Below are 27,694 nucleotides of genomic sequence, written 5' to 3'. Positions count from 1 at the left end.
TTTGCACACACTGTATATAGACTTTTTCTACTGTATTATTGACTATATGTTTGTTTATTCCATGTGTAGCTCTGTGTTGTTGTTTGTGTCGCACTGCTTTGCTTTATCTTGGCCAGGTCGCAGTTGTAAATGAGAACTTGTTCTCAACTGGCCTACCTGGTTAAATAAAGGTGAAATAAAAAAATTAAATAAAATAAAACTGTGTTATTTCACCCAGTAGATATGGGAGTTTATCAAAATCGGGGTTTGTTTTCAAATTATTTGTGGATCTGTGTAATCTGAGGGAAATATGTGTCTCTAATATGGTCATACATTTGACAGGAGGTTAGGAAGTGCAGCTCAGTTTCTACCTCATTTTGCGGGCAGTGTGCACATAGCCTGTCTTCTCTTGAGAGCCAGGTCTGCCTACGGCGGCCTTTCTCAATAGCAAGGCTATGGTCACTGAGTCTGTACATAGTCAAAGCTTTCCTTAAGTTTTGGGTCAGTCACAGTGGTCAGGTATTCTACCACTGTGTACTCTCTTTTTAGGACCAAATAGCATTCTAGTTTGCTCTGTTTTTTTGTAAGTTCTTTCCAATGTGTCAAGTAATTATCTTTTTGTTTTCTCATGATTTGGTTGGGTTCTCTCTATCTCTGAGTATCTCTGTTCATTTTCCCTAGAGGGTGAATGAATCAAATCAAATCAAATTGTATTTGTATTTGTCACATACACATGGTTAGCAGATGTTAATGCGAGTGTAGCGAAATGCTTGTGCTTCTAGTTCCGACCATGCGGTAATATCTAACAAGTAATGACAGAGAGATCTGAGGTGTTATCTGTTTTCTGTGTCTCTGAGTATCTCTGTTCATTTTCCCTAGAGGGTGAATGACAGAGAGATCTGAGGTGTTATCTGTTCTCTGAGTATCTCTGTTCATTTCCCCTAGAGGATGAATGACAGAGAGATCTGAGGTAGTATCTGTTCTCTTTATCTCCTAGTATCTCTGTTCATTTTCCCTAGAGGGTGAATGACAGAGAGATCTGAGGTAATTTTGGAATAGGAGAGTAGCGATGTGACACTGGAAGTGTGCCCTACTTTGGAAATGGAACAAAGCTCACTGTTTTAGGTAAGTTAACTTCTTAAAGATTCTTAATATGTATATAAATATGTAATCCTGAAGATGCTTCATTTGCCAATGAGAGTCTCATAAAGTGTCCATGGTCAAGCTGAACTAAAGGGTTGATGTGAAAACACTGTGACTTCAAACCAACCAGCCTTCTTTGGCAATGGAACCAAACTCACCGTTTTAGGTAAATACTTCCTACTTTCTTATCGTGAAATTGATGATTTTGAACTTTCTTTCTTCATAAAAACATGAATGATTGACTAAAAGCAAGAGAGTATTTCTGATGCCAAATGCATAGAACAAGGCAGTAGTGGCTGGTATATTACTGCTCAGTATGTCTTCACTGTGACAACTATAATCCTGCGATCTTTGGAGCAGGAACCAAACTGACTGTTCTGGGTAAGAGAATATTCACCATGGTGGAACTAATGGGACTCTATGTGTGGTCTAGTAGCATAGTGATGTGAGGAGATAGTTGGTTATGGATTCAGTACATTAGATTAGTTCCTACCAGTGTTACTCCACTCAATGCTTTTTGATGTTAAGGCTGTATACACTGTGCCAACTATGAGGCACATTTTGGTTCAGGCACCAAATTAACAGTTCTCGGTAAGTAATCCATACTCTATGTTTGCCTCGTGTGTCGTTTGAGTTAGACAACATAATTGTGAGAAGAGAGATTTGATATCCTAGTAGATTATAGTATGTTTGTCTCATCTCTGTGTTCCAAACTGGTAAGAATAGGGTGTTGGTTGGTATTAGGAGAAAAGATTTATCAAAGGTCATGATCGACATGGAAAGTTCTAGAAAAACAGCACAGCTGGAGACTAAGTCTATATTAGAGCAGGGTTCCACTGTACTGTGCTAACAGTGCCAGCCAGGCTTACTTCGGTGGAGGAACCAGGTTAACTGTCCTAGGTAAGAAATGACACCTTGCAGTCATCTATGTGGTTATAAACCATGTAAGCTATGTGGTTATAATGTATGTGGTTGTATGATTTTTAGGTGAATTGTACTGTAACAGAATGACTGGGTCTTTGATTGTCCTCCTGACGTGGTCACGTTAAGAGTAAATCCACGGTGCTGTCAGAGTCACGCAGGATTACTTCAGTGGAGGAACCAGGTTAACTGTTCTAGGTGAGACAAAACACCTAAATAATAAAATAAACCTAGCTGGAGTTGGAAACCACTTACATTTCATTAGAAAAATAGTCACAATAATGTATTTGGTTATAATTTAGATTATACCTGTTAATGAGTTACTGTGAAGAGTATTTGAATGTAGTTCTAACAGAGTAACGAAGGGTGAGAAAGCCCAGAGTCTTAGTCAGAGACTTTAGGAGGCACCTTGTCGCTCTGTGCTCGTACTCGGAAGCATACTTTGGAGCCGGCACCAAACTCACCGTTTTAGGTAAGAAAATATACGACCAAATGTTATGTACTAGCATGGAGAAAACATGTAAAATATTCTGCAATATAAAAACATTTACTCTTTAAACTAAGGTTATTTTAATGTAACTGGATCACAGTAAAATGATCAGTTATGTTCCTCTAACATTTTATACAACAAGGTATCAGACCTAGTTTTGAGGTATAAAGTGGTCCGGCTTTATGCCCAGACCCAGTCTACATCTCTCATGGTACTGAGGTATAAAGTGGTCCGGCTTTATGCCCAGACCCAGTCTACATCTCTCATGGTACTGAGGTATAAAGTGGTCCGGCTTTATGCCCAGACCCAGTCTACATCTCTCATGGTACTGAGGTATAAAGTGGTCCGGCTTTATGCCCAGACCCAGTCTACATCTCTCATGGTACTGAGGTATAAAGTGGTCCGGCTTTATGCCCAGACCCAGTCTACATCTCTCATGGTACTGAGGTATAAAGTGGTCCGGCTTTATGCCCAGACCCAGTCTACATCTCTCATGGTACTGAGGTATAAAGTGGTCCGGCTTTATGCCCAGACCCAGTCTACATCTCTCATGGTTCTAGTTGTTATCAGCTCTGTCAGGAGCGGTGAGTTTCAAGACACAGACTTACTTCGGCAATGGAACTAGACTCACAGTCTGAGGTAAAAGCAAAAAACAAGGATGATATAATCTGATACAGTATCTGTCATTTATCTTGTGATGTAGAAATGTTTTATAGAATAGCACCAAAATATTGTAACAGCAAACAGTAGCATATTAGGGTGTATATAACTAGACTCTGCTAGTCGTGAGAAGCATATTAGGGTGTATATAACTAGACTCTGCTAGTCGTGAGAAGCATATTAGGGTGTATATAACTAGACTCTGCTAGAGTCGTGAGAAGCATATTAGGGTGTATATAACTAGACTCTGCTAGAGTCGTGAGAAGCATATTAGGGTGTATATAACTAGACTCTGCTAGAGTCGGGAGAAGCATATTAGGGTGTATATAACTAGACTCTGCTAGAGTCGGGAGAAGCATATTAGGGTGTATATAACTAGACTCTGCTAGTCGTGAGAAGCATATTAGGGTGTATATAACTAGACTCTGCTAGAGTCGGGAGTAGCATATTAGGGTGTATATAACTAGACTCTGCTAGAGTCGTGAGAAGCATATTAGGGTGTATATAACTAGACTCTGCTAGAGTCGGGAGAAGCATATTAGGGTGTATATAACTAGACTCTGCTAGAGTCGGGAGTAGCATATTAGGGTGTATATAACTAGACTCTGCTAGTGTCGGGAGAAGAGGGCTCTTTCTGTAGCCTCGTATCAGTGTGAACCTCAACCAGCCATACTTCAGCAGCGGCACCAAACTCACAGTTCTGGGTGAGAAACATGATGATTAAATGTGTATAGACTCTTATAGATACAACCCATATAGATGTATCTGTTAATGACAAAGACTTTGGATTATTTCTAAACGTGTGTGAACCAGAGATGTAGAGAAATAGATACGTATACAAGAATGTTGAAAATCCTCCCAGACGTTGGTTTGTATGAATCTATATGGTATTAGATCAGTTTGAAGAAACCGTTTAATAGTTCAGACCAAGGAACGTAGTAGAACTGGGTCAGAACTGGGTCAAACTACAGAGCCTGTAATGTATAGCATGGTATCTCTCTGTGGAACACGGAGAAGTCCGAGTTTGGTCCAGGAACCAGACTCACTGGGTCACACTACAGAGCCTGTAATGTATAGCATGGTATCTCTCTGTGGAACACGGAGAAGGCAGAGTTTGGTCCAGGAACCAGACTCACTGGGTCACACTACAGAGCCTGTAATGTATAGCATGGTATCTCTCTGTGGAACACGGAGAAGTCAGAGTTTGGTCCAGGAACCAGACTCACTGGGTCACACTACAGAGCCTGTAATGTATAGCATGGTATCTCTCTGTGGAACACGGAGAAGTCAGAGTTTGGTCCAGGAACCAGACTCACTGGGTCACACTACAGAGCCTGTAATGTATAGCATGGTATCTCTCTGTGGAACACGGAGAAGTCAGAGTTTGGTCCAGGAACCAGACTCACTGGGTCACACTACAGAGCCTGTAATGTATAGCATGGTATCTCTCTGTGGAACACGGAGAAGTCAGAGTTTGGTCCAGGAACCAGACTCACTGGGTCAAACTACAGAGCCTGTAATGTATAGCATGGTATCTCTCTGTGGAACACGGAGAAGTCAGAGTTTGGTCCAGGAACCAGACTCACTGGGTGAAACTACAGAGCCAGTAATGTATAGCATGGTATCTCTCTGTGGAACACGGAGAAGTCAGAGTTTGGTCCAGGAACCAGACTCACTGTTCTAGGTAAGAGATTCACCTCTTAAAAGTATTTATACACAATATTGAAATCATTTGTAATAATGGGTTGAATTCTAGTTGATTGATTTGGTACATTAGTTGAACATACAAATATTTAGGAGGGAAAAATACCCAGGTTTGTTTTAGTCCTGTGAATAGAGCTGACGGAGAAAGTGAGTTAAGCTCTGTCGACATAAACATGCTTAGAAATACAGTACTACCCCCTTTGTTAAAGACAAACGATTAGTAAATACAGTACTACCCCCCTTTGTTAAAGACAAACTACAGCAAATACAGTACTACCCCCTTTGTCAAAGACAAACTACAGCAAATACAGTACTAGCCCCTTTGTTAAAGACAAACTACAGCAAATACAGTACTACCCCCCTTTGTTAAAGACAAACTTCAGCAACTGCAGTACTTGCTAGCTAGCATCATGCTGGTTTTCTGTCTGTGAGTATGTGATGTGCTCTGGTGCTTATCCTGCCTACTTTGGAGAGGGAACTAAGCTAACAGTTCTGGGTAAGGACGCTGTAAGAATACTGTAAAAATACTGTAAAAAAAAAAAACGGTAATAATCGTATATTATAGCTTTCATGTTCTACGGTCTTGACAGTGACTTTGGCAGCTGGGTTACAAAGAGGTTCACTCTGAGCTGCTGAATGAAATGCTGTGTTATTATGTGCTTGTCTGGACACAGAATTTGGTGGTTCATGTTGCCTTGATGTTACTGTCAAGAATGAGAAAGACAGGACCAAATTATATAATGAGAAAGACAGGACCAGATTATATAATGAGAAAGACAGAACCGGTTTATAGAATGAGAAAGACAGGACCAGCTAATAGGTGTCATTTCTGTCTCGTCTCTTTTAAAGCCCACAGGTTCAGGTCTGAGTCAACAACAAACAGAGCCATTGATTGACTGTTAAAGGTTAAATCTTTGTCTATTTCCTCCCTGCAGAGCCAGGCCTCACTGTCTCTCCACCCAAAGTGAAAGTCCTTCCACCCTCCACTAAGGAGTGTGAAGATAGAAACAAGAAGAAGAAGAAGACCCTGGTGTGTGTGGCCACCGACTTCTACCCCGACCACGTCACTGTGTTCTGGCAGTTGAATGGAGGCGCCAACATCACCGATGGAGTTGGGACCGACAACACGGCCTTGAGTGGTAAAAACAAACTCTACAGTATCACCAGCAGACTGAGAGTCCCAGCCAGGAAATGGAACAAGGCCTCTAACAGATTCACCTGCACCGTCCGCTTCTTCAATGGGACCACTGACATATATGTTGCAGATCACATTAACGGAGAAGAAGGTATGGTCAAATGATGAACTAAAACTCCTTGTTTATGAGAAGAAACAGGTTTCATTGAACGACAATAGTATGCTTGTCTTTTGTGTCATTCTCTAGTAAAGTAGTAAGTAAAGTAGTAAGCTTCTCCACAGCATCATGTAGAGCTAGGATGTACACTAGCCTGTGTCATGTGAAACACTGCTCTGTTTCTTCCAGGTCAAGGTGGTGATGGAGGGATTACGACAGGTAAATGTGCCCATTCTATACTGACCTACTTATTGTTCATGCCAAATACATGGCATACATATAACCTATAGTTTACATAATACTGTTTACAATACTATCATATTTAGTCATGCCTAATCTGCGAAAACAATATTCCCTGACACCATTTTAGTCAAGGTCATTTCAATGTCTTATTGTCCTTGTAGAGTACTATGTGAGGAGCACTAAGACTGCCAAGCTGGCCTACAGCATCTTCATCGCTAAGAGTACCTTCTACGGCCTGGTCGTCATGGCTCTGATTTGGAAGTTTCAGGTGAGTTTACTGCTACTATGATGAGGGACATCACACAGCTTTCTCTCTCTTCTTCAACCTATGTCTTGTGCTAGCCAGCCTGGTCCCAGATCTGTTTGTGCTAGCTAGCCTGGTCCCAGATCTGTTAGTGCTAGCCAGCCTGGTCCCAGATCTGTTAGTGCTAGCTAGCCTGGTCCCAGATCTGTTAGTGCTAGCCAGCCTGGTCCCAGATCTGTTAGTGCTAGCCAGCCTGGTCCCAGATCTGTTAGTGCTAGCCAGCCTGGTCCCAGATCTGTTAGTGCTAGCCAGCCTGGTCCCAGATCTGTTAGTGCTAGCTAGCCTGGTCCCAGATCTGTTTGTGCTAGCTAGCCTGGTCCCAGATCTGTTAGTGCTAGCTAGCCTGGTCCCAGATCTGTTAGTGCTAGCTAGCCTGGTCCCAGATCTGTTTGTGCTAGCTAGCCTGGTCCCAGATCTGTTTGTGCTAGCTAGCCTGGTCCCAGATCTGTTAGTGCTAGCTAGCCTGGTCCCAGATCTGTTAGTGCTAGCTAGCCTGGTCCCAGATCTGTTAGTGCTAGCCAGCCTGGTCCCAGATCTGTTAGTGCTAGCTAGCCTGGTCCCAGATCTGTTAGTGCTAGCCAGCCTGGTCCCAGATCTGTTAGTGCTAGCTAGCCTGGTCCCAGATCTGTTAGTGCTAGCTAGCCTGGTCCCAGATCTGTTTGTGCTAGCCAGCCTGGTCCCAGATCTGTTTGTGCTAGCTAGCCTGGTCCCAGATCTGTTAGTGCTAGCCAGCCTGGTCCCAGATCTGTTAGTGCTAGCTAGCCTGGTCCCAGATCTGTTAGTGCTAGCTAGCCTGGTCCCAGATCTGTTTGTGCTAGCCAGCCTGGTCCCAGATCTGTTTGTGCTAGCTAGCCTGGTCCCAGATCTGTTTGTGCTAGCCAGCCTGGTCCCAGATCTGTTAGTGCTAGCTAGCCTGGTCCCAGATCTGTTTGTGCTAGCTAGCCTGGTCCCAGATCTGTTAGTGCTAGCCAGCCTGGTCCCAGATCTGTTTGTGTTGCCTTGCCAACTCTTATGGTCAGCATGACAATGACATACTGTAGGAGATGGCAGGAAAGCACAAACAGATCTGGGACCAGGCTAGCTTTGTGCTAATATAGGTTCTAAAATGGCACCATACTGTCTTTATCCTATATCTCTGTGTTTCCTATACAGACACCATACTGTCTTTATCCTGTATCTCTGTGTTTCCCATACAGACACCATAATGTCTTTATCCTATATCTCTGTGTTTCCCATACAGACATCATACTGTCTTTATCCTGTATCTCTGTGTTTCCCATACAGACACCATACTGTCTCTATCCTGTATCTCTGTGTTTCCCATACAGACACCATACTGTCTTTATCCTGTATCTCTGTGTTTCCTATACAGACACCATACTGTATTTATCCTGTATCTCTGTGTTTCCTATACAGACACCATACTGTCTTTATCCTGTATCTCTGTGTTTCCCATACAGACACCATACTGTCTTTATCCTGTATCTCTGTGTTTCCTATACAGACACCATAATGTCTTCATCCTGTATCTCTGTGTTTCCCATACAGACACCATACTGTCTTTATCCTGTATCTCTGTGTTTCCCATACAGACACCATACTGTCTTCATCCTGTATCTCTGTGTTTCCCATACAGACACCATACTGTCTCTATCCTGTATCTCTGTGTTTCCCATACAGACACCATACTGTCTTTATCCTGTATCTCTGTGTTTCCCATACAGACACCATACTGTCTTCATCCTGTATCTCTGTGTTTCCCATACAGACACCATACTGTCTTTATCCTGTATCTCTGTGTTTCCCATACAGACACCGTACTGTCTTTATCCTGTATCTCTGTGTTTCCTATACAGACACCATACTGTCTTTATCCTGTATCTCTGTGTTTCCCATACAGACACCATACTGTCTTTATCCTGTATCTCTGTGTTTCCCATACAGACACCATACTGTCTTCATCCTGTATCTCTGTGTTTCCCATACAGACACCATACTGTCTCTATCCTGTATCTCTGTGTTTCCCATACAGACACCATACTGTCTTTATCCTGTATCTCTGTGTTTCCCATACAGACACCATACTGTCTTTATCCTGTATCTCTGTGTTTCCCATACAGACACCGTACTGTCTTTATCCTGTATCTCTGTGTTTCCTATACAGACACCATAATGTCTTCATCCTGTATCTCTGTGTTTCCCATACAGACACCATACTGTCTTTATCCTGTATCTCTGTGTTTCCTATACAGACACCATAATGTCTTCATCCTGTATCTCTGTGTTTCCCATACAGACACCATACTGTCTTTATCCTGTATCTCTGTGTTTCCTATACAGACACCATACTGTCTTCATCCTGTATCTCTGTGTTTCCTATACAGACACCATAATGTCTTCATCCTGTATCTCTGTGTTTCCCATACAGACACCATACTGTCTTTATCCTGTATCTCTGTGTTTCCCATACAGACACCATACTGTCTTTATCCTGTATCTCTGTGTTTCCCATACAGACACCATACTGTCTTCATCCTGTATCTCTGTGTTTCCTATACAGACACCATAATGTCTTCATCCTGTATCTCTGTGTTTCCTATACAGACACCATACTGTCTTTATCCTGTATCTCTGTGTTTCCCATACAGACACCGTACTGTCTTTATCCTGTATCTCTGTGTTTCCTATACAGACACCATAATGTCTTCATCCTGTATCTCTGTGTTTCCCATACAGCGCTCCTCAGATAAACAGATGTAATTGATCACTGACCGAGACCCGGCCACCCGTGGAAGCTGAGCTCGGTGGACTGGAGGGCGTCAAGTGTGGCATAAGGTTCTGGTGAAAAGTAGTGCACTATAAAGTAGTGCACTATAAAGTAGTGCACTATAAAGTAGTGCACTATAAAGGGAATAGGGTGCCATCTGGGACGAAGAACAAACCCATGTCTGTCATGTGATTACAATGTACAGTGTGCTTTCTATTAACTGTCACTCTACAATGTGAGGATGTATTTTATCGTCCCCAATAAACAGAATCTTTATTAATGTATTCACTGAGTGTACAAAACATTAAGAACACCTTCCTCATATTGAGTTGCAACCCCCCCCCGGGGCATGGCCTCTACAAGGTGGCGAAAGCGTTCCACAGGGTTGCTGGCCCATGTTGACTCCAATGCTTCCCACAGTTGTGTCAAATTGGCTGGATGTCCTTTGGCTGGTGGACCATTCTTGATACACACTGGAAACTGTTGAGCGTGAAAAACCCAGCAGCGTTGCAGTTCTTGACACAAACCGGGGCACCTGGCACCTGCTACCATACCCCCTTCAAAGGCACTTAAATATTTTGTCTTGCCCATTCACCCTCTAAATGGCACACATACACAATCCATGTCTCTATTGTCTCAGGGCATAACAATCCTCAAGGCATAACATTATAACCCGTCTCCTCCCCTTCATCTACACTGATTGAAGAGGTTTAACAAGTGGGATCATAGCTTTCACCTGAATTCACCTGGTCAATTTATGTCATGGAAAGAGCAGGTGTTCATAATGTTTTGTCCACTCAGTGTATATGAGTTCATTCAGGAAGTGTGTCAAAACAATATTTACATTTTACATTAACTTACAAAACCAACATTTATGTTCATTTTTGTATTATTTTTGTTGCAGGAGTTACATCATAGTGTGTACAGTATAAATACATGTTGCTTTCCAATTTCAATGTTTTCCCTTTTGAATAACACATTCGATAATGTGCACATAGCGTCGTCCGGGTTTGGTCCCGGTAGGCCGGCCTTGTAAATAAGAATTTGTTCTTAAGCCTCGTTAAATAAAGGATAAATAAAAGACATATATAATTAGTCTGCTCAAGTGTCATTTCATCAGTCTGAGATGTCAGGTAACACTTTGCTTTAACACTTTGTGACATCTGCTATAGGTAAGAAGGGCTTTCTAAAATACATTGGGTTGATTTTCATCAATTGTTACTATATTACTCACTTGTTACTCAATAATAAAGTTGGAAATGTGAATATTTGACTGAAACTTATTTCCACCTAAGAGAAGTTAGTAATGTTGAAACCGCGAATGATTCATTACGACGGACTTTCCTCAAAGAGCTCATTTCAGAAATCAATACACAGTCATTATCAAGCTCTTTAATACATATACTGGCATGTAATCCTGTTTACAGTCCCCCCCCCCCAGCATGTGGGTGATTACTGAACATGATACACTGTGAGATTACCCAGAGATACAGGAAATAACCACCTGAAATAAGGTCAAGACATGGTAGATAGATTCTGTGCTCTTTGGAGCAGAAACTCTCTACAATTTTTGATTTCAAATGTAACATGTTTCTTTCCATCGAGGGAGTATATTGTGATGTTTATGTCTGTATCACGTCCGTTTTCTGAGAAACACACCGCTTCCTGCTTCCTGCCCACACAGAGAGGAAGTTTCCGTGCCACTCTGCAGCGCTGCAGTGCATCATGGTCTCAGGCTTACCTACGCTCAGGTGGAACAGTTATACATTGCTTTCAGAAGGTATTCAGTGTTCATTTGTTGTTACAGCCTGAATTCAAAACAGATTAAATATTAACACATTTACCCATCTACACACAATACCGAAAATTACAAAGGGAAAACATGTTTTTAGACATTTTTACAAATTTATTGTGAATGAAATACAGAATTATCTCATTTACATGAATATTCATACCCTTGAGTCAATACATGTTAGAATTCCCTTTGGCAGTGATTACAGCTGTGAGTGTTTCTGGGTAAACCTCTAAGAGCTTTCCACACCTGGATTGCACAATATTTGCCCTTTATTATTTGTATAATTCTTCAAGCTTTGTCAATGTAACGGCAGATTTCCTCCTCTTCGTCTGAAGAGGAGGTGTAGGGATCGGACCAAAACGCAGAGTGGAAAGTGTCCATGTTTTATTAAGAAATAAACTGAACACTAAACGAAACAAAATAACAAATAGAATCTACCCGAACAACAGTCCCGTGTGGCACGAACACTGACACGAAATACAAACACCCACAAAACACACGTGAAACCCCGGCTGCCTAAGTATGATTCTCAATCAGGGACAACGATTGACAGCTGCCTCTGATTGAGAATCATACCAGGCCGAACACACAAAAACCCCAACAAAATATCACACATCGACAACCCACCCAACTCACGCCCTGACCATGCTAAATAAATACAAAAACAAGGGGAAACAGGTCAGGAACGTGACAGTCAAAGTTGGTTGTGAATCATTCTTGCTATAGATTTTCATGCCGATTGAAGTCAAAACTGTAACTAGGCCACTCAGGAACATTCACTATCTTCTTGGTCAGCAACTCCAGTGTATATTTGGCCTTGTGTTTAAGGTTATTGTCAAATCAAATGTATTTATAAAGCCCTTCTTACATCAGCTGATATCTCAAAGTGCTGTACAGAAACCCAGCCTAAAACCCCAAACAGCAAGCAATGCAGGTGTAGAAACACGGTGGCTAGGAAAAACTCCCTAGAAAGGCCAAAACCTAGGAAGAAACCTAGAGAGGAACCAGGCTATGAGGGGTGGCCAGTCCTCTTTTGGCTGTGCCAGGTGGAGATTATAACAGAACATGGCCAAGATGTTCAAATGTTCATAAATGACCAGCATGGTCAAATAATAATAATCACAGTAGTTGTCGAGGGTGCAGCAAGTCAGCACCTCAGGAGTAAATGTCAGTTGGCTTTTCATATGTCAGTGTCATGTCAGTTGGCTTTGTCCTGCTGAAAGGTGAATTTGTCTCAAAGTGTCTGGCGGAAAGCAGACTGAACCAGGTTTTCCTGAAGGATTTTGCCTGTGCTTAGCTCTATTCCATTTCCCTTTATCCTAAAAAAAACTCACTAGTCCTTGCCGATGACAAGCATACCCATAACATGGTGCAGCCACCACCATGCTTGAAAATATGAAGAGTGGTACTCAGTGATGTTGGATTTGCCCAAAACAAAACAATTTGTATTCAGGACATAAAGTTAATTTCTTTGCCACATTTTTTTCAGTTTAACTTTAGTGCCTTGTTGCAAACAGGATGGATGTTTTGGAATATTTTGTGGCTTCCTTCTTTTCACTCTGTCAGTTAGGTTTTGCACACCAGTATCTCTACTTGCACATGATCATCTGATGATTTATCATCAGTGTTAATCTGCTAAATTTAACCAGGTAGGCTAGTTGAGAACAAGTTCTCATTTACAACTGTGACCTGGCCAAGATAAAGCATAGCAGTGTGAACAGACAACAACACAGAGTTACACATGGAGTAAACAATAAACAAGTCAATAACACAGTAGGAAAAAAATAAAATAAAAAAAAGAGTCTATATACATTGTGTGCAAAAGGCATGAGGAGGTAGGCAATAAATAGGCCATAAGAGCGAATAATTACAATAAAGGTGAAATAAAAATAAAGAAAAAAAAAAAAAAAAAGGGTTAATATTGTAGAGAAACAACAATGTTGTTGATCCATCCTCAGTTTTCTCCTATCATACCGATTATTCATTTTAATATAGTTTTTTAACCCTTATTTTACCAGGTCAGTTGACTGAGAACACATTCTCATTTACAGCAACAACCTGGGGAATAGTTACAGGATGAGTTGACTGAGAACACATTCTCATTTACAGCAACGACCTGGGGAATAGTTACAGGATGAGTTGACTGAGAACACATTCTCATTTACAGCAACGACCTGGGGAATAGTTACAGGATGAGTTGACTGAGAACACATTCTCATTTACAGCAACGACCTGGGGAATAGTTACAGGATGAGTTGACTGAGAACACATTCTCATTTACAGCAACGACCTGGGGAATAGTTACAGGATGAGTTGACTGAGAACACATTCTCATTTACAGCAACGACCTGGGGAATAGTTACAGGATGAGTTGACTGAGAACACATTCTCATTTACAGCAACGACCTGGGGAATAGTTACAGGATGAGTTGACTGAGAACACATTCTCATTTACAGCAACGACCTGGGGAATAGTTACAGGATGAGTTGACTGAGAACACATTCTCATTTACAGCAACGACCTGGGGAATAGTTACAGGATGAGTTGACTGAGAACACATTCTCATTTACAGCAACGACCTGGGGAATAGTTACAGGATGAGTTGACTGAGAACACATTCTCATTTACAGCAACGACCTGGGGAATAGTTACAGGATGAGTTGACTGAGAACACATTCTCATTTACAGCAACGACCTGGGGAATAGTTACAGGATGAGTTGACTGAGAACACATTCTCATTTACAGCAACAACCTGGGGAATAGTTACAGGATGAGTTGACTGAGAACACATTCTCATTTACAGCAACGACCTGGGGAATAGTTACAGGATGAGTTGACTGAGAACACATTCTCATTTACAGCAACGACCTGGGGAATAGTTACAGGATGAGTTGACTGAGAACACATTCTCATTTACAGCAACGACCTGGGGAATAGTTACAGGATGAGTTGACTGAGAACACATTCTCATTTACAGCAACGACCTGGGGAATAGTTACAGGATGAGTTGACTGAGAACACATTCTCATTTACAGCAACGACCTGGGGAATAGTTACAGGATGAGTTGACTGAGAACACATTCTCATTTACAGCAACGACCTGGGGAATAGTTACAGGATGAGTTGACTGAGAACACATTCTCATTTACAGCAACAACCTGGGGAATAGTTACAGGATGAGTTGACTGAGAACACATTCTCATTTACAGCAACAACCTGGGGAATAGTTACAGGATGAGTTGACTGAGAACACATTCTCATTTACAGCAACGACCTGGGGAATAGTTACAGGATGAGTTGACTGAGAACACATTCTCATTTACAGCAACAACCTGGGGAATAGTTACAGGATGAGTTGACTGAGAACACATTCTCATTTACAGCAACGACCTGGGGAATAGTTACAGGATGAGTTGACTGAGAACACATTCTCATTTATAGCAACAACCTGGGGAATAGTTACAGGATGAGTTGACTGAGAACACATTCTCATTTACAGCAACGACCTGGGGAATAGTTACAGGATGAGTTGACTGAGAACACATTCTCATTTACAGCAACGACCTGGGGAATATTTACAGGATGAGTTGACTGAGAACACATTCTCATTTACAGCAACGACCTGGGGAATAGTTACAGGATGAGTTGACTGAGAACACATTCTCATTTACAGCAACGACCTGGGGAATAGTTACAGGATGAGTTGACTGAGAACACATTCTCATTTACAGCAACAACCTGGGGAATAGTTACAGGATGAGTTGACTGAGAACACATTCTCATTTACAGCAACGACCTGGGGAATAGTTACAGGATGAGTTGACTGATAACACATTCTCATTTACAGCAACGACCTGGGGAATAGTTACAGGATGAGTTGACTGAGAACACATTCTCATTTACAGCAACGACCTGGGGAATAGTTACAGGATGAGTTGACTGAGAACACATTCTCATTTACAGCAACGACCTGGGGAATAGTTACAGGATGAGTTGACTGAGAACACATTCTCATTTACAGCAACGACCTGGGGAATAGTTACAGGATGAGTTGACTGAGAACACATTCTCATTTACAGCAACGACCTGGGGAATAGTTACAGGCGCTGGAGAAGATGGCGACGTCTTCCTAACCAATTGTTTCATTGTTTGTAACTTATTTTGTACATAATGTTGCTGGTACCGTCTCTTACGACCAAAAATAAATTCTGGACATCAGAACTGCGATTACTCACCACGAACTGACAGAATCCTTTTTTGCCTTTAATGAGTCTGACGAGCCCGACGTGAATGACATACTGCTTTCCCGGGAACAGGCCCACATCCCCGTAATTTGCGTGAAGAGAAGGCGGAGAAAAAGGGGCCGAAGGGCGGGCTGCCTTCTGAGAATTCGTAGACGATCGAATAAACCCCCCACTGCCTTCCATTTTGCTAGCAAACGTGCAATCTTTAGAAAATTAAATAGATGACCTACGCGGAAGATTAAACTACCAACGGGACATTCAAAACTGTAATATCTTATGCTTCACGGAGACATGGCTGAACGACAACACAATCAACATACAGCTGGCTGGTTATACGCTGTATCGGCAGAATAGAACAGCAGCGTCTGGTAAGACAAGGGACGGTGGGCTATGTATTTTTGTAAATAACAGCTGGTGCACAATATCTAAGGAAGTCTCGAGCTATAGCTCGCCTGAGGTAGAATATCTCATGATAAGCTGTAGACCACACTATCTACCTAGAGAGTTTTCATCTGTATTTTTTGTAGCTGTCTACATACCACCACAGACTGATGCTGGCACTAAGACCAAACTCAACAAGCTGTATAAGGCCATTACCAAACAGGAAAACGCTCATCCAGAGGCGGTGCTCCTAGTGGCCGTGGACTTTAACGCAGGAAAACTTAAATCTGTTTTACCAAATTTCTATCAGCATGTTAAATGTGCAACCAGAGAGAAAAAACTCTGGACCACCTTTACTCCACATACAGAGACACGTACAAAGCTCTCCCCCGCCCTCCATTTGGTAAATCTGACCATAATTTTATCCTCCTGATTCCTGCTTACAAGCAAAAACTAAAGCAGGAAGCACCAATGACTCGGTCTATTAAAAAGTGGTCAGATGAAGCAGATGCTAAGCTACAGGACTGTTTTGCTAGCACAGACTGGAATATGTTCCGGGATTCCTCCGATGGCGTTGAGGAGTACACCACATCAGTCATTGGCTTCATCAATAAATGCGCCGATGACGTCGTCCCACAGTGACCGTACTTAGTACATACCCCAACCAGAAGCCATGGATTACAGGCAACATCCTCACTGAGCTAAAAGATTTATATTTATTCAAAACTTTGAGTTGATGTCTGAAATCATGTTGAACATACGATGTTAAGAATAACTTAACGGCTGCTCTGTAAGTTATTATATTTGACTGATACTAGTTGCAAAAGGCATATAATATGATACAAGTGGTTGAGCAACGAAACAACAGCAAGGTGACAGGAAGTTCGATGCTCTCTCCATCACGTAGAGGAGTGGGGGGGTGTTAGCGGTTGAGGTGAAACTGAGCAATGGAGGCCTGCAGCTCTGTGGGGGTGGAGGTGGAGAGAGAGAGAAACAGCCAATGAGAGGATGTGGTGAGAGAGAGAGAAACAGCCACTGAGAGGATGTGGTGAGAGAGACACAACACCCTGAGAGCTGAAACACAGGCAGGATGATGAGAAACAACGAACATGTACCCTTCCATCTCACCACAACCCAAACCACCCCTCTGCTCTCCTCGGGTTTCTGCAAACACAACCGTTTGTCACAGAGGGTTTGACGAGGGAGAATGTTCCATTTCTATCTGTGTCACATATGTTGTCACAGTCACATACACAGCTGTTTCTATTGAATCTGGTGCAAAGAAATGACAAGTAGTGTAGGATATCTTGTTTAGTGGAGTGCCCAATGCATATACTGTTTAGTATCTCACCTGGGTTATGTTTCTATGTTCTATGAATGTAAATGTACATTATATACAACTCCCTACACTGTTTAGTATCTCACCTGGGTTAACTATGTTCTATGAATGTAATTGTACATTATATACAACTCCCTACACTGTTTAGTATCTCACCTGTGTTAACTATGTTCTATGAATGTAATTGTACATTATATACATCTCCCTACACTGTTTAGTATCTCACCTGGGTTATGTTTCTATGTTCTATGAATGTAAATGTACATTATATACATCTCCCTACACTGTTTAGTATCTCACCTGGGTTAACTATGTTCTATGAATGTAATTGTACATTATATACATCTCCCTACACTGTTTAGTATCTCACCTGTGTTAACTATGTTCTATGAATGTAATTGTACATTATATACAACGTCCTACACTGTTTAGTATCTCACCTGGGTTAACTATGTTCTATGAATGTAATTGTACATTATATACATCTCCCTACACTGTTTAGTATCTCACCTGGGTTATGTTTCTATGTTCTATGAATGTAAATGTACATTATATACATCTCCCTACACTGTTTAGTATCTCACCTGGGTTAACTATGTTCTATGAATGTAATTGTACATTATATACATCTCCCTACACTGTTTAGTATCTCACCTGTGTTAACTATGTTCTATGAATGTAATTGTACATTATATACAACTTCCTACACTGTTTAGTATCTCACCTGGGTTAACTATGTTCTATGAATGTAATTGTACATTATATACAACTTCCTACACTGTTTAGTATCTCACCTGTGTTAACTATGTTCTATGAATGTAATTGTACATTATATACATCTCCCTACACTGTTTAGTATCTCACCTGTGTTAACTATGTTCTATGAATGTAATTGTACATGATATACAACTCCCTACACTGTTTAGTATCTCACCTGTGTTAACTATGTTCTATGAATGTAATTGTACATTATATACATCTCCCTACACTGTTTAGTATCTCACCTGTGTTAACTATGTTCTATGAATGTAATTGTACATTATATACATCTCCCTACACTGTTTAGTATCTCACCTGGGTTAACTATGTTCTATGAATGTAATTGTACATTATATACAACTCCCTATACTGTTCTGAAAGGAGTTTCTAAGACTCACGTCTCCAGTCCTGTTACTGTGAGTCCCTGGGAATACAGTGTTCCAGCTCTGATGACTGTTACAGTCACCATGCAATCTGTTGATTTGGAAAGTGGAGAAGATAATGTTTCCTGTAATCAACTCACTGTAAATAGCAGCACCACATTTAAACACTCTATTTCAAAAGACCATTGACAGTGCCTGCTGTAACATGTTGTCCTTGTGAGAGTTATTGACTCTTAATGATGGTGTGTGTGTGTGAGTGATGGTGTGTGTGTGTGTGTGTGTGTGTGTGTGAGTGATGGTGGGTTTTTGTACATTGCCCTGCCAGATCTGTCATAGTTTGGGCGCTGGCAGCACAGTACCAGACAGACCAGACAGTACCAGACAGTACTAGACAGACCAGACAGTACCAGACAGTACCAGACAGTACCAGACAGACCAGACAGTACCAGACAGTACTAGACAGACCAGACAGTACCAGACAGACCAGATAGTATCAGACAGACCAGACAGCATCAGACAGTACTAGACAGTACCAGACAGACCAGACAGTACCAGACAGTACCAGACAGTACCAGACAGACCAGACAGTACCAGACAGTACCAGACAGTACCAGACAGACCAGATAGTATCAGACAGACCAGACAGCATCAGACAGTACTAGACAGACCAGACAGTACCAGACAGACCAGACAGACCAGACAGACCAGACAGTTTCAGACAGACCAGACAGTACCAGACAGTACCAGACAGACCAGACAGTTCCAGACAAACCAGACAGACCAGACAGACCAGACAGTACCAGACAATACCAGACAATACCAGACAGACTAGACAGACCAGACAGTACCAGACAGACTAGACAGACTAGACAGACTAGACAGACCAGACAGACCAAACAGACAGATAAGACAGACCAGACAGTACCAGACAGACCAGACAGACTAGACAGACTAGACAGACTAGACAATACCAGACAGTACCAGACAGACCAGACAGACCAGACGTACCAGACGTACCAGACGTACCAGACAGACCAGACAGTACCAGACAGACTAGACAGACTAGACAGACTAGACAGACTAGACAGACCAGACAGACCAAACAGACCAGACAGACCAGACAGACCAGACAGTACTAGACAGACCAGACAGACTAGACAGACCAGACAATACCAGACAGACCAGACAGTACCAGACAGACTAGACAGACCAGACAGACCAGACAGTACCAGACAGTGTCAGACAGGACCAGACAGACCAGACAGACCAGACAGACCAGAAAGATCAGACAAACCAGACAGACTAGACAGTACCAGACAGTACTAGACAGACTAGACAGACCAGACAGTACTAGACAGACCAGACAGTACCAGACAGACCAGAAGACTAGACAGACCAGACAGACCAGATAGTACCAGACAGACTAGACAGACCAGACAGTACCAGACAGACCAGACAGTACTAGACAGACCAGACAGACCAGACAGTACTAGACAGACCAGACAGACCAGACAGACTAGACAGACTAGACAGACTAGACAGACTAGACAGACTAGACCGACCAGATAGTACCAGACAGACTAGACAGACCAGACAGTACCAGACAGACTAGACAGACCAGACAGTACCAGACAGTACCAGACAAACCAGACAGTACTAGACAGACCAGACAGACCAGACAGTACTAGACAGACTAGACAGACCAGACAGTACCAGACAGACCAGACAGTACCAGACAGACCAGACAGTACCAGACAGACTAGACAGACCAGACAGTACCAGACAGACTAGACAGACTAAACAGACCAGACAGACTAAACATACCAGCCAGACCAGACAGATTAGATAGACCAGACAGTATCAGACAGTATCAGACAGTACCAGACAGACCAGACAGTACTAGACAGACCAGACAGTATCAGACAGACCAGATGTAACGGATGTGAAATGGCTAGCTAGTTAGCGGGTACGCGCTAGTAGCATTTCAATCAGTTACGTCACTTGCTCTGAGACTTAAGTAGTGTTTCCCCTTGCTCTGCAAGAGCCGCGGCTTTTGTGGAGCGATGGGTAACGACGCTTCGTGGGTGTCAGTTGTTGATGTGTGCAGAGGGTCCCTGGTTCGCGCCCGTGTCGGGGCGAGGGGACGGTTTAAAGTTATACCGTTACACAGACAGACCAGACAGTACCAGACAGACCAGACAGACAGTACCAGACAGACCAGACAGACTAAACAGACCAGACAGACCAGACAGTATCAGACAGTACCAGACAGACCAGACAGTACCAGACAGACTAGACAGACTCAACAGACCAGACAGACCAGACAGTACCAGACAGACCAGACAGACCAGACAGACCAGACAGACTAGACAGACCAGACAGACCAGACAGTATCAGACAGTATCAGACAGACCAGACAGTATCAGACAGTATCAGACAGTACCAGACAGTACTAGACAGTACTAGACAGACCAGACAGACCAGACAGTACCAGACAGACCAGACAGTACCAGACAGTACTAGACAGACCAGACAGACTCAACAGACCAGACAGACCAGACAGACCAGACAGTACCAGACAGTACCAGACAGACCAGACAGACTAGACAGACCAGACAGTATAAAAAAATAAGCTTGGAGATGTCAGTGGGTCTGGAGGAGCAGCAGACTGTCTCCAGACCCATTGACTTCTCCAAGCTTCTTTTTGTTTTGTTTTATAGAACTATGAAATGCTCCAAGGCTAATTTCATTAGCAGTTTGGCATGTTTTTCTAGATTTACAACATAAAACAACATTTATAAACCAAACATTATCCCTTAGGTCTTGCACAGCCGATACTTCCATTGTTCAAGCATATGTTGTAGAACAGTGGAGTTGACAACAATTGACCAAATCTCCGGACGAATCCTTTCAGAATCATAGTTTTGAGTTAAATATTCTTTAAAGTCACAGAGAGCTATTGCAAGAAACTACATAAGATAATTTTTCAGTTAATATATTTTTTATTTTAAAAACTTTTTCGGAGAGTTTGAAATTGGGATCTTTTTCTCCGAACAAGGGAATTTCCAGACATAGAGTCGACATCGGAAATTAATAACATTCAAAGTACAAAGAAAATTCCCAAGGATTGTCTTGACTTCCAAGATTCTCTGATCCAATTTCCTGCTATTCTACACATTTTGACACGAGACAAAGAAAAATCTGCAATTTTAATGTTAATTTCCTGTCATTCTAAACATTTATTTCATAACTTATGGCGTGTTAATATGCTATCTGGGCGACCCAAACTCCAGATAGCTCGCGGGCCCCATCGCCCTACGGATGCTGCAGGGGTGTATGCTATTCCAGTACCTATTCCCTGTAGGCCCTGGTCAGAAATACTGGACTGTAAAGGGAACAAATACTTTAAAACCTTCAGGATACCAGTCACCCTTGCGGACTAGTGTTATGTTATCTAATGGAGGGTTAAACTTACACTGGAATAAGAGAATAGTGGGCAACTTCATGACTGGTTCCTGTAAAAATGACTGAAGAAGTGGAAACTACAGGTGTCACCACGTTAAAAAAAATAACATCTGAAAGTCACACTAAAGTGGGTGTACACACACACACACACACACACAAAACAGATCCAGTGGTAGCACCAGTCTCAGGTTTAGCCTGACCTCTAGTGGTTATGAGTGGTAGCACCAGTCTCAAGTTTAGCCTGACCTCTAGTGGTTATGAGTGGTAGCACCAGTCTCAGGTATAGCCTGACCTCTAGTGGTTATGAGTGGTAGTACACCAGTGTTACGGATACAAGTGTTCTGTGTGTATCCTGTATGTATTTCTTTTCTCTCCTTCTCCCCTACTCACAGGTGACCATCATCATTCCCCAATCAGTCATCAATCAGTCGCTAATCGGAAGACACCTGCTCCTTTTCCCTTACCCAATCACAGTCCCTTTCCCTTGGTTTAAAACCCCTGTCAGTTGTTTTCTCCCCAGCTCAATCTCTCTGTCAATGCCATATGTCTGTAGATTCATTGTGTGGTTTTGCGTCTACATGTCACTTTGTCCCCACCTGTGAGTATTGTGTTTGTTATGGTGTTTGAGAGTGTGCTTGATGGTGGGAAAAGGGGGTAACCAAGATAAGACGCCCTTGGGCATACACTACCCGTAGGAATACTTTGTATATAAACACTAGTTAGAACTGGGCGGACCACCCCCTGTATTTATTGGTTAGTTAGTTAGTATTTGTTGAAATAGGCTAGTCTAGTTTAGGGGTGTTTTTGGATTATTGTTTCATTCCTTGGGTCCAGCTCAGCCCCTTTTCCTGCTCCCCCCCCATTACCGTGTGTTTTATAAATAAACCTAGAGTGTTTGACGGTAGATCTTAGTTGTCGTGGTTATTTGTTCTCACTGTTACGTTTTCACTACTATAATTTGCATGAGTTATGTTACGGGTCCCATTACCATCCCCCCTAGACTGTCGGGCCAAAGGGATTCGTAACAACCAGTCTCAGGTTTAGCCTGACCTCTAGTGGTTGAGGGGTAGCACCAGTCTCAGGTTTAGCCTGACCTCCAGTGGTTATGAGTGGTAGCACCAGTCTCAGGTTTAGCCTGACCTCTAGTGGTTAAGAGTGGTAGTACACCAGTCACAGGTTTAGCCTGACCTCTAGTGGTTTTGAGTGGTAGCACCAGTCTCAGGTTTAGCCTGACCTCTAGTGGTTATGAGTGGTAGTACACCAGTCTCAGGTTTAGCCTGACCTCTAGTGGTTATGAGTGGTACTACACCAGTCTCAGGTTTAGCCTGACCTCTAGTGGTTATGAGTGGTAGTACACCAGTCTCAGGTTTAGCCTGACCTCTAGTGGTTATGAGGGGTACGGACTATTTTCTTTACTGCCAATGCTTCCTATGGAGAATCTTGAGTTCTTCAAGCTGATGACAATTCTGTAGGGACTTGGTGAGAGTCAAGAGGCATTGTTCAAGAGGTTCACGATAGACTCAGCCCCCCTTTTATGAGTTGATAAAACAGTGATTAAGAGTGGAATTTATCTGGTACAGTAGGAAGACAATTTGTCAGTGGAAGAACAATGGAGTGACTGTTGAATTGATTCAGTTTAAAGAAAAATCTACCTGTAGCTGACTACAAGGAGAGAAGAAACCTGACCTCACAGATGAATGTGTCTGTCTCTGTGTGGGAGGGGGTCCCTCTTAGCTCCACAGCAACCAGTCCCTCTTAGCTCCACAGCAACCAGTCCCTCTTAGCTCCACAGCAACCAGTCCCTCTTAGCTCCACAGCAACCAGTCCCTCTTAGCTCCACAGCAACCAGTCCCTCTTAGCTCCACAGCAACCAGTCCCTCTTAGCTCCACAGCAACCAGTCCCGCTTAGCTCCACAGCAACCAGTCCCTCTTAGCTCCACAGCAACCAGTCCCTCTTAGCTCCACAGCAACCAGTCCCTCTTAGCTCCACAGCAACCAGTCCCTCTTAGCTCCACAGCAACCAGTCCCTCTTAGCTCCACAGCAACCAGTCCCTCTTAGCTCCACAGCAACCAGTCCCTCTTAGTGGTAGAGTGGTTCAACTTGACATAGATCGTATAGTACATTCCCTGAATGAAAGCATGATCTTGATTATACAGCTCTATCTGAACAGGTGCAGCTAAACAAAGATTCAGTCCCTTTGATTCTTCATGAGTCCATTTGATTCATGATGACAGTCCCTTTGATTCATGATGACAGTCCCTTTGATTCATGATGAGAGTCCCTTTGATTCTTGATGAGAGTCCCTTTGATTCATGATGACAGTCCCTTTGATTCATGATGAGAGTCCCTTTGATTCATGATGAGAGTCCCTTTGATTCTTGATGAGAGTCCCTTTGATTCTTGATGAGAGTCCCTTTGATTCTTGATGAGAGTCCCTTTGATTCTTGATGAGAGTCCCTTTGATTCTTGATGAGAGTCCCTTTGATTCTTGATGAGAGTCCCTTTGATTCTTGATGAGAGTCCCTTTGATTCTTGATGAGAGTCCCTTTGATTCTTGATGAGTCCCTTTGATTCTTGATGAGAGTCCCTTTGATTCTTGATGAGAGTCCCTTTCATTCTTGATGAGAGTCCCTTTGATTCTTGATGACAGTCCCATCGATTTTTACAGAGGGAATTATTGAAACATGATGACAGTCCTTTTCCATAGATGCAGAAGACCTAAGTGCTGTTGGAGTCTGTTTGGCGGTTCAGAGTTAAAGGGACAGTTTCCAAGACGCAGGTTAATTAAGACCAGTCCTGGACTGAAAAAGCACCTTCAATGGAGATTATAAATTGAAAGTGCTTTTTAGTCCATGCAGCACTGGGTTTTTAATCTGAATGCTGGAAACTGGCTCCAAGTGTTCCAGGTTTTAAACTAGTGCCCCTCCACAGGGCCCCAACCTGGACCCTTCCCCTCCACAGGGCCCCAACCTGGACCCTTCCCCTCCACAGGGCCCCAACCTGGACCCTTCCCCTCCACAGGGCCCCAACCTGGACCCTTCCCCTCCACAGGGCCCCAACCTGGACCCTTCCCCTCCACAGGGCCCCAACCTGGACCCTTCCCCTCCACAGGGCCCCAACCTGGACCCTTCCCCTCCACAGGGCCCCAACCTGGACCCTTCCCCTCCACAGGGCCCCAACCTGGACCCTTCCCCTCCACAGGGCCCCAACCTGGACCCTTCCCCTCCACAGGGCCCCAACCTGGACCCTTCCCCTCCACAGGGCCCCAACCTGGACCCTTCCCCTCCACAGGGCCCCAACCTGGACCCTTCCCCTCCACAGGGCCCCAACCTGGACCCTTCCCCTCTACAGGGCCCCAACCTGGACCCTTCCCCTCCACAGGGCCCCAACCTGGACCCTTCCCCTCCACAGGGCCCCAACCTGGACCCTTCCCCTCCACAGGGCCCCAACCTGGACCCTTCCCCTCCACAGGGCCCCAACCTGGACCCTTCCCCTCCACAGGGCCCCAACCTGGACCCTTCCCCTCCACAGGGCCCCAACCTGGACCCTTCCCCTCCACAGAGCCCCAACCTGGACCCTTCCCCTCTACAGAGCCCCAACCTGGACCCTTCCCCTCCACAGGGCCCCAACCTGGCCCCTTCCCCTCTACAGAGCCCCAACCTGGACCCTTCCCCTCCACAGGGCCCCAACCTGGACCCTTCCCCTCCACAGAGCCCCAACCTGGACCCTTCCCCTCCACAGAGCCCCAACCTGGACCATTCCCCTCTACAGAGCCCCAACCTGGACCATTCCCCTCTACAGAGCCCCAACCTGGACCCTTCCCCTCCACAGGGCCCCAACCTGGACCCTTCCCCTCCACAGGGCCCCAACCTGGACCCTTCCCCTCCACAGAGCCCCAACCTGGACCCTTCCCCTCCACAGAGCCCCAACCTGGCCCCTTCCCCTCTACAGAGCCCCAACCTGGACCCTTCCCCTCCACAGGGCCCCAACCTGGACCCTTCCCCTCCACAGGGCCCCAACCTGGACCCTTCCCCTCCACAGGGCCCCAACCTGGACCCTTCCCCTCCACAGAGCCCCAACCTGGACCCTTCCCCTCCACAGGGCCCCAACCTGGACCCTTCCCCTCTACAGGGCCCCAACCTCAACCCTTCCCCTCCACAGAGCCCCAACCTGGACCCTTCCCCTCCACAGAGCCCCAACCTGGACCATTCCCCTCTACAGAGCCCCAACCTGGACCCTTCCCCTCTACAGAGCCCAACCTGGACCCTTCCCCTCCACAGAGCCCCAACCTGGACCCTTCCCCTCCACAGAGCCCCAACCTGGACCCTTCCCCTCCACAGGGCCCCAACCTGGACCCTTCCCCTCCACAGAGCCCAACCTGGACCCTTCCCCTCCACAGGGCCCCAACCTGGACCCTTCCCCTCCACAGAGCCCTAACCCGGACCCATTTTACCCCATTGTTTGTAAACAATGTAATTGTAAATACTGTGTAGCCTCAAAAGATGGTTAAAACTATAATTGTGACATCGTGGATGGTCAGTCCTTGCCTCCATAGCTCTGTGTGTAAATTTGAACGCATCAGCCCTCAGACGGACAACACAGACACGAACAACAACATGATATAGGGTGGTGATCTGATTCCCTGTCTTTCTAATCACTGAGCTCTAAAAAGCACAGAACAGCGCCCCCTTCTGGATGACATAATTATCCTCCCTGGATGACACACCGTGATCAAAGTGGAACGACTGATGTTCATTGTTTAATAAATGTGTTTCAAACAGTGAATTCTAGTCATTATTATAAAAAGAAAAGTGAATATAGTGTTATGACTTCTGGTGTTTATGTTCAGTACTCTTTGGTATGGTTCTGTTTCAGTGTGTTTGAAAACTTGCACATGCGTGACCTATATTATAAACTGTTAGTGAGGGGGGGGGTCAGACTGGCCACTGGATCTTTAGTCTCCGTAGATAGGGTTTAAACACTGTTAGTAGTGAGGGGGGGGGGGGGTCAGACTGGCCACTGGATCTTTAGTCTCCGTAGATAGGGTTTAAACACTGTTAGTAGTGAGGGGGGGGGGGGGTCAGACTGGCCACTGGATCTTTAGTCTCCGTAGATAGGGTTTAAACACTGTTAGTAGTGAGGGGGGGGGGGGTCAGACTGGCCACTGGATCTTTAGTCTCCGTAGATAGGGTTTAAACACTGTTAGTAGGGGGGGGGGGTCAGACTGGCCACTGGATCTTTAGTCTCCGTAGATAGGGTTTAAACACTGTTAGTAGTGAGGGGGGGGTCAGACTGGCCACTGGATCTTTAGTCTCCGTAGATAGGGTTTAAACACTGTTAGTAGTGAGGGGGGGGGTCAGACTGGCCACTGGATCTTTAGTCTCCGTAGATAGGGTTTAAACACTGTTAGTAGTGAGGGGGGGGTCAGACTGGCCACTGGATCTTTAGTCTCCGTAGATAGGGTTTAAACACTGTTAGTAGTGAGGGGGGGTCAGACTGGCCACTGGATCTTTAGTCCACGTAGATAGGGTTTAAACACCTCGTGATCTTCATTCTCAAACAGTCGTGAAATAACGCTGCATTTGAATCATCACAGATGAAAGACTTCAGATCGTCCGAGACAGGCGTAATTAAGAGTGCGTAACCAGGCTATTGGAGTAATTAAGAGTGCGTAACCAGGCTATTGGAGTAATTAAGAGTACGTAACTATGGTATTGGAGTAATTAATAGTACGTAACTAGGGTATTGGCGTAATTAAGAGTACGTAACTAGGGTTATTGGAGTAATTAAGAGTACGTAACTATGGTATTGGGAGTAATTAA

The 27,694-nt window shown here is 44.0% G+C and overlaps 1 protein-coding gene and 1 gene segment (V, D, J or C); both read left to right on the top strand.

Annotated features, from left to right (window-relative positions):
• The first annotated feature begins 769 nt into the window (after positions 1–769).
• On the top strand, positions 770–9,953 carry LOC120036370. The segment is given in 7 exon segments: positions 770–774; positions 859–861; positions 1,952–2,022; positions 5,833–6,183; positions 6,379–6,408; positions 6,594–6,700; positions 9,473–9,953. Coding segments are annotated over 7 exon segments (591 nt in total).
• An 11,719-nt stretch (positions 9,954–21,672) lies between these two features.
• Positions 21,673–26,309, top strand: LOC120036369 (proline-rich protein 2-like). Its single transcript, XM_038982842.1, has 2 exons — positions 21,673–21,753; positions 24,804–26,309. Exons 1-2 carry the CDS (start codon positions 21,673–21,675, stop codon positions 26,307–26,309), a joined length of 1,587 nt encoding a protein of 528 aa, XP_038838770.1.
• Positions 26,310–27,694: the final 1,385 nt, after the last annotated feature.

Source organism: Salvelinus namaycush, unplaced genomic scaffold (genome assembly GCF_016432855.1).
Source record: "Salvelinus namaycush isolate Seneca unplaced genomic scaffold, SaNama_1.0 Scaffold1319, whole genome shotgun sequence".
NCBI classification, from domain to species: Eukaryota; Metazoa; Chordata; class Actinopteri; order Salmoniformes; family Salmonidae; genus Salvelinus; species Salvelinus namaycush.
The sequence above is the reverse complement of the archived record's forward strand: the minus strand, read 5'-3'. Positions and strand labels throughout refer to the sequence as shown.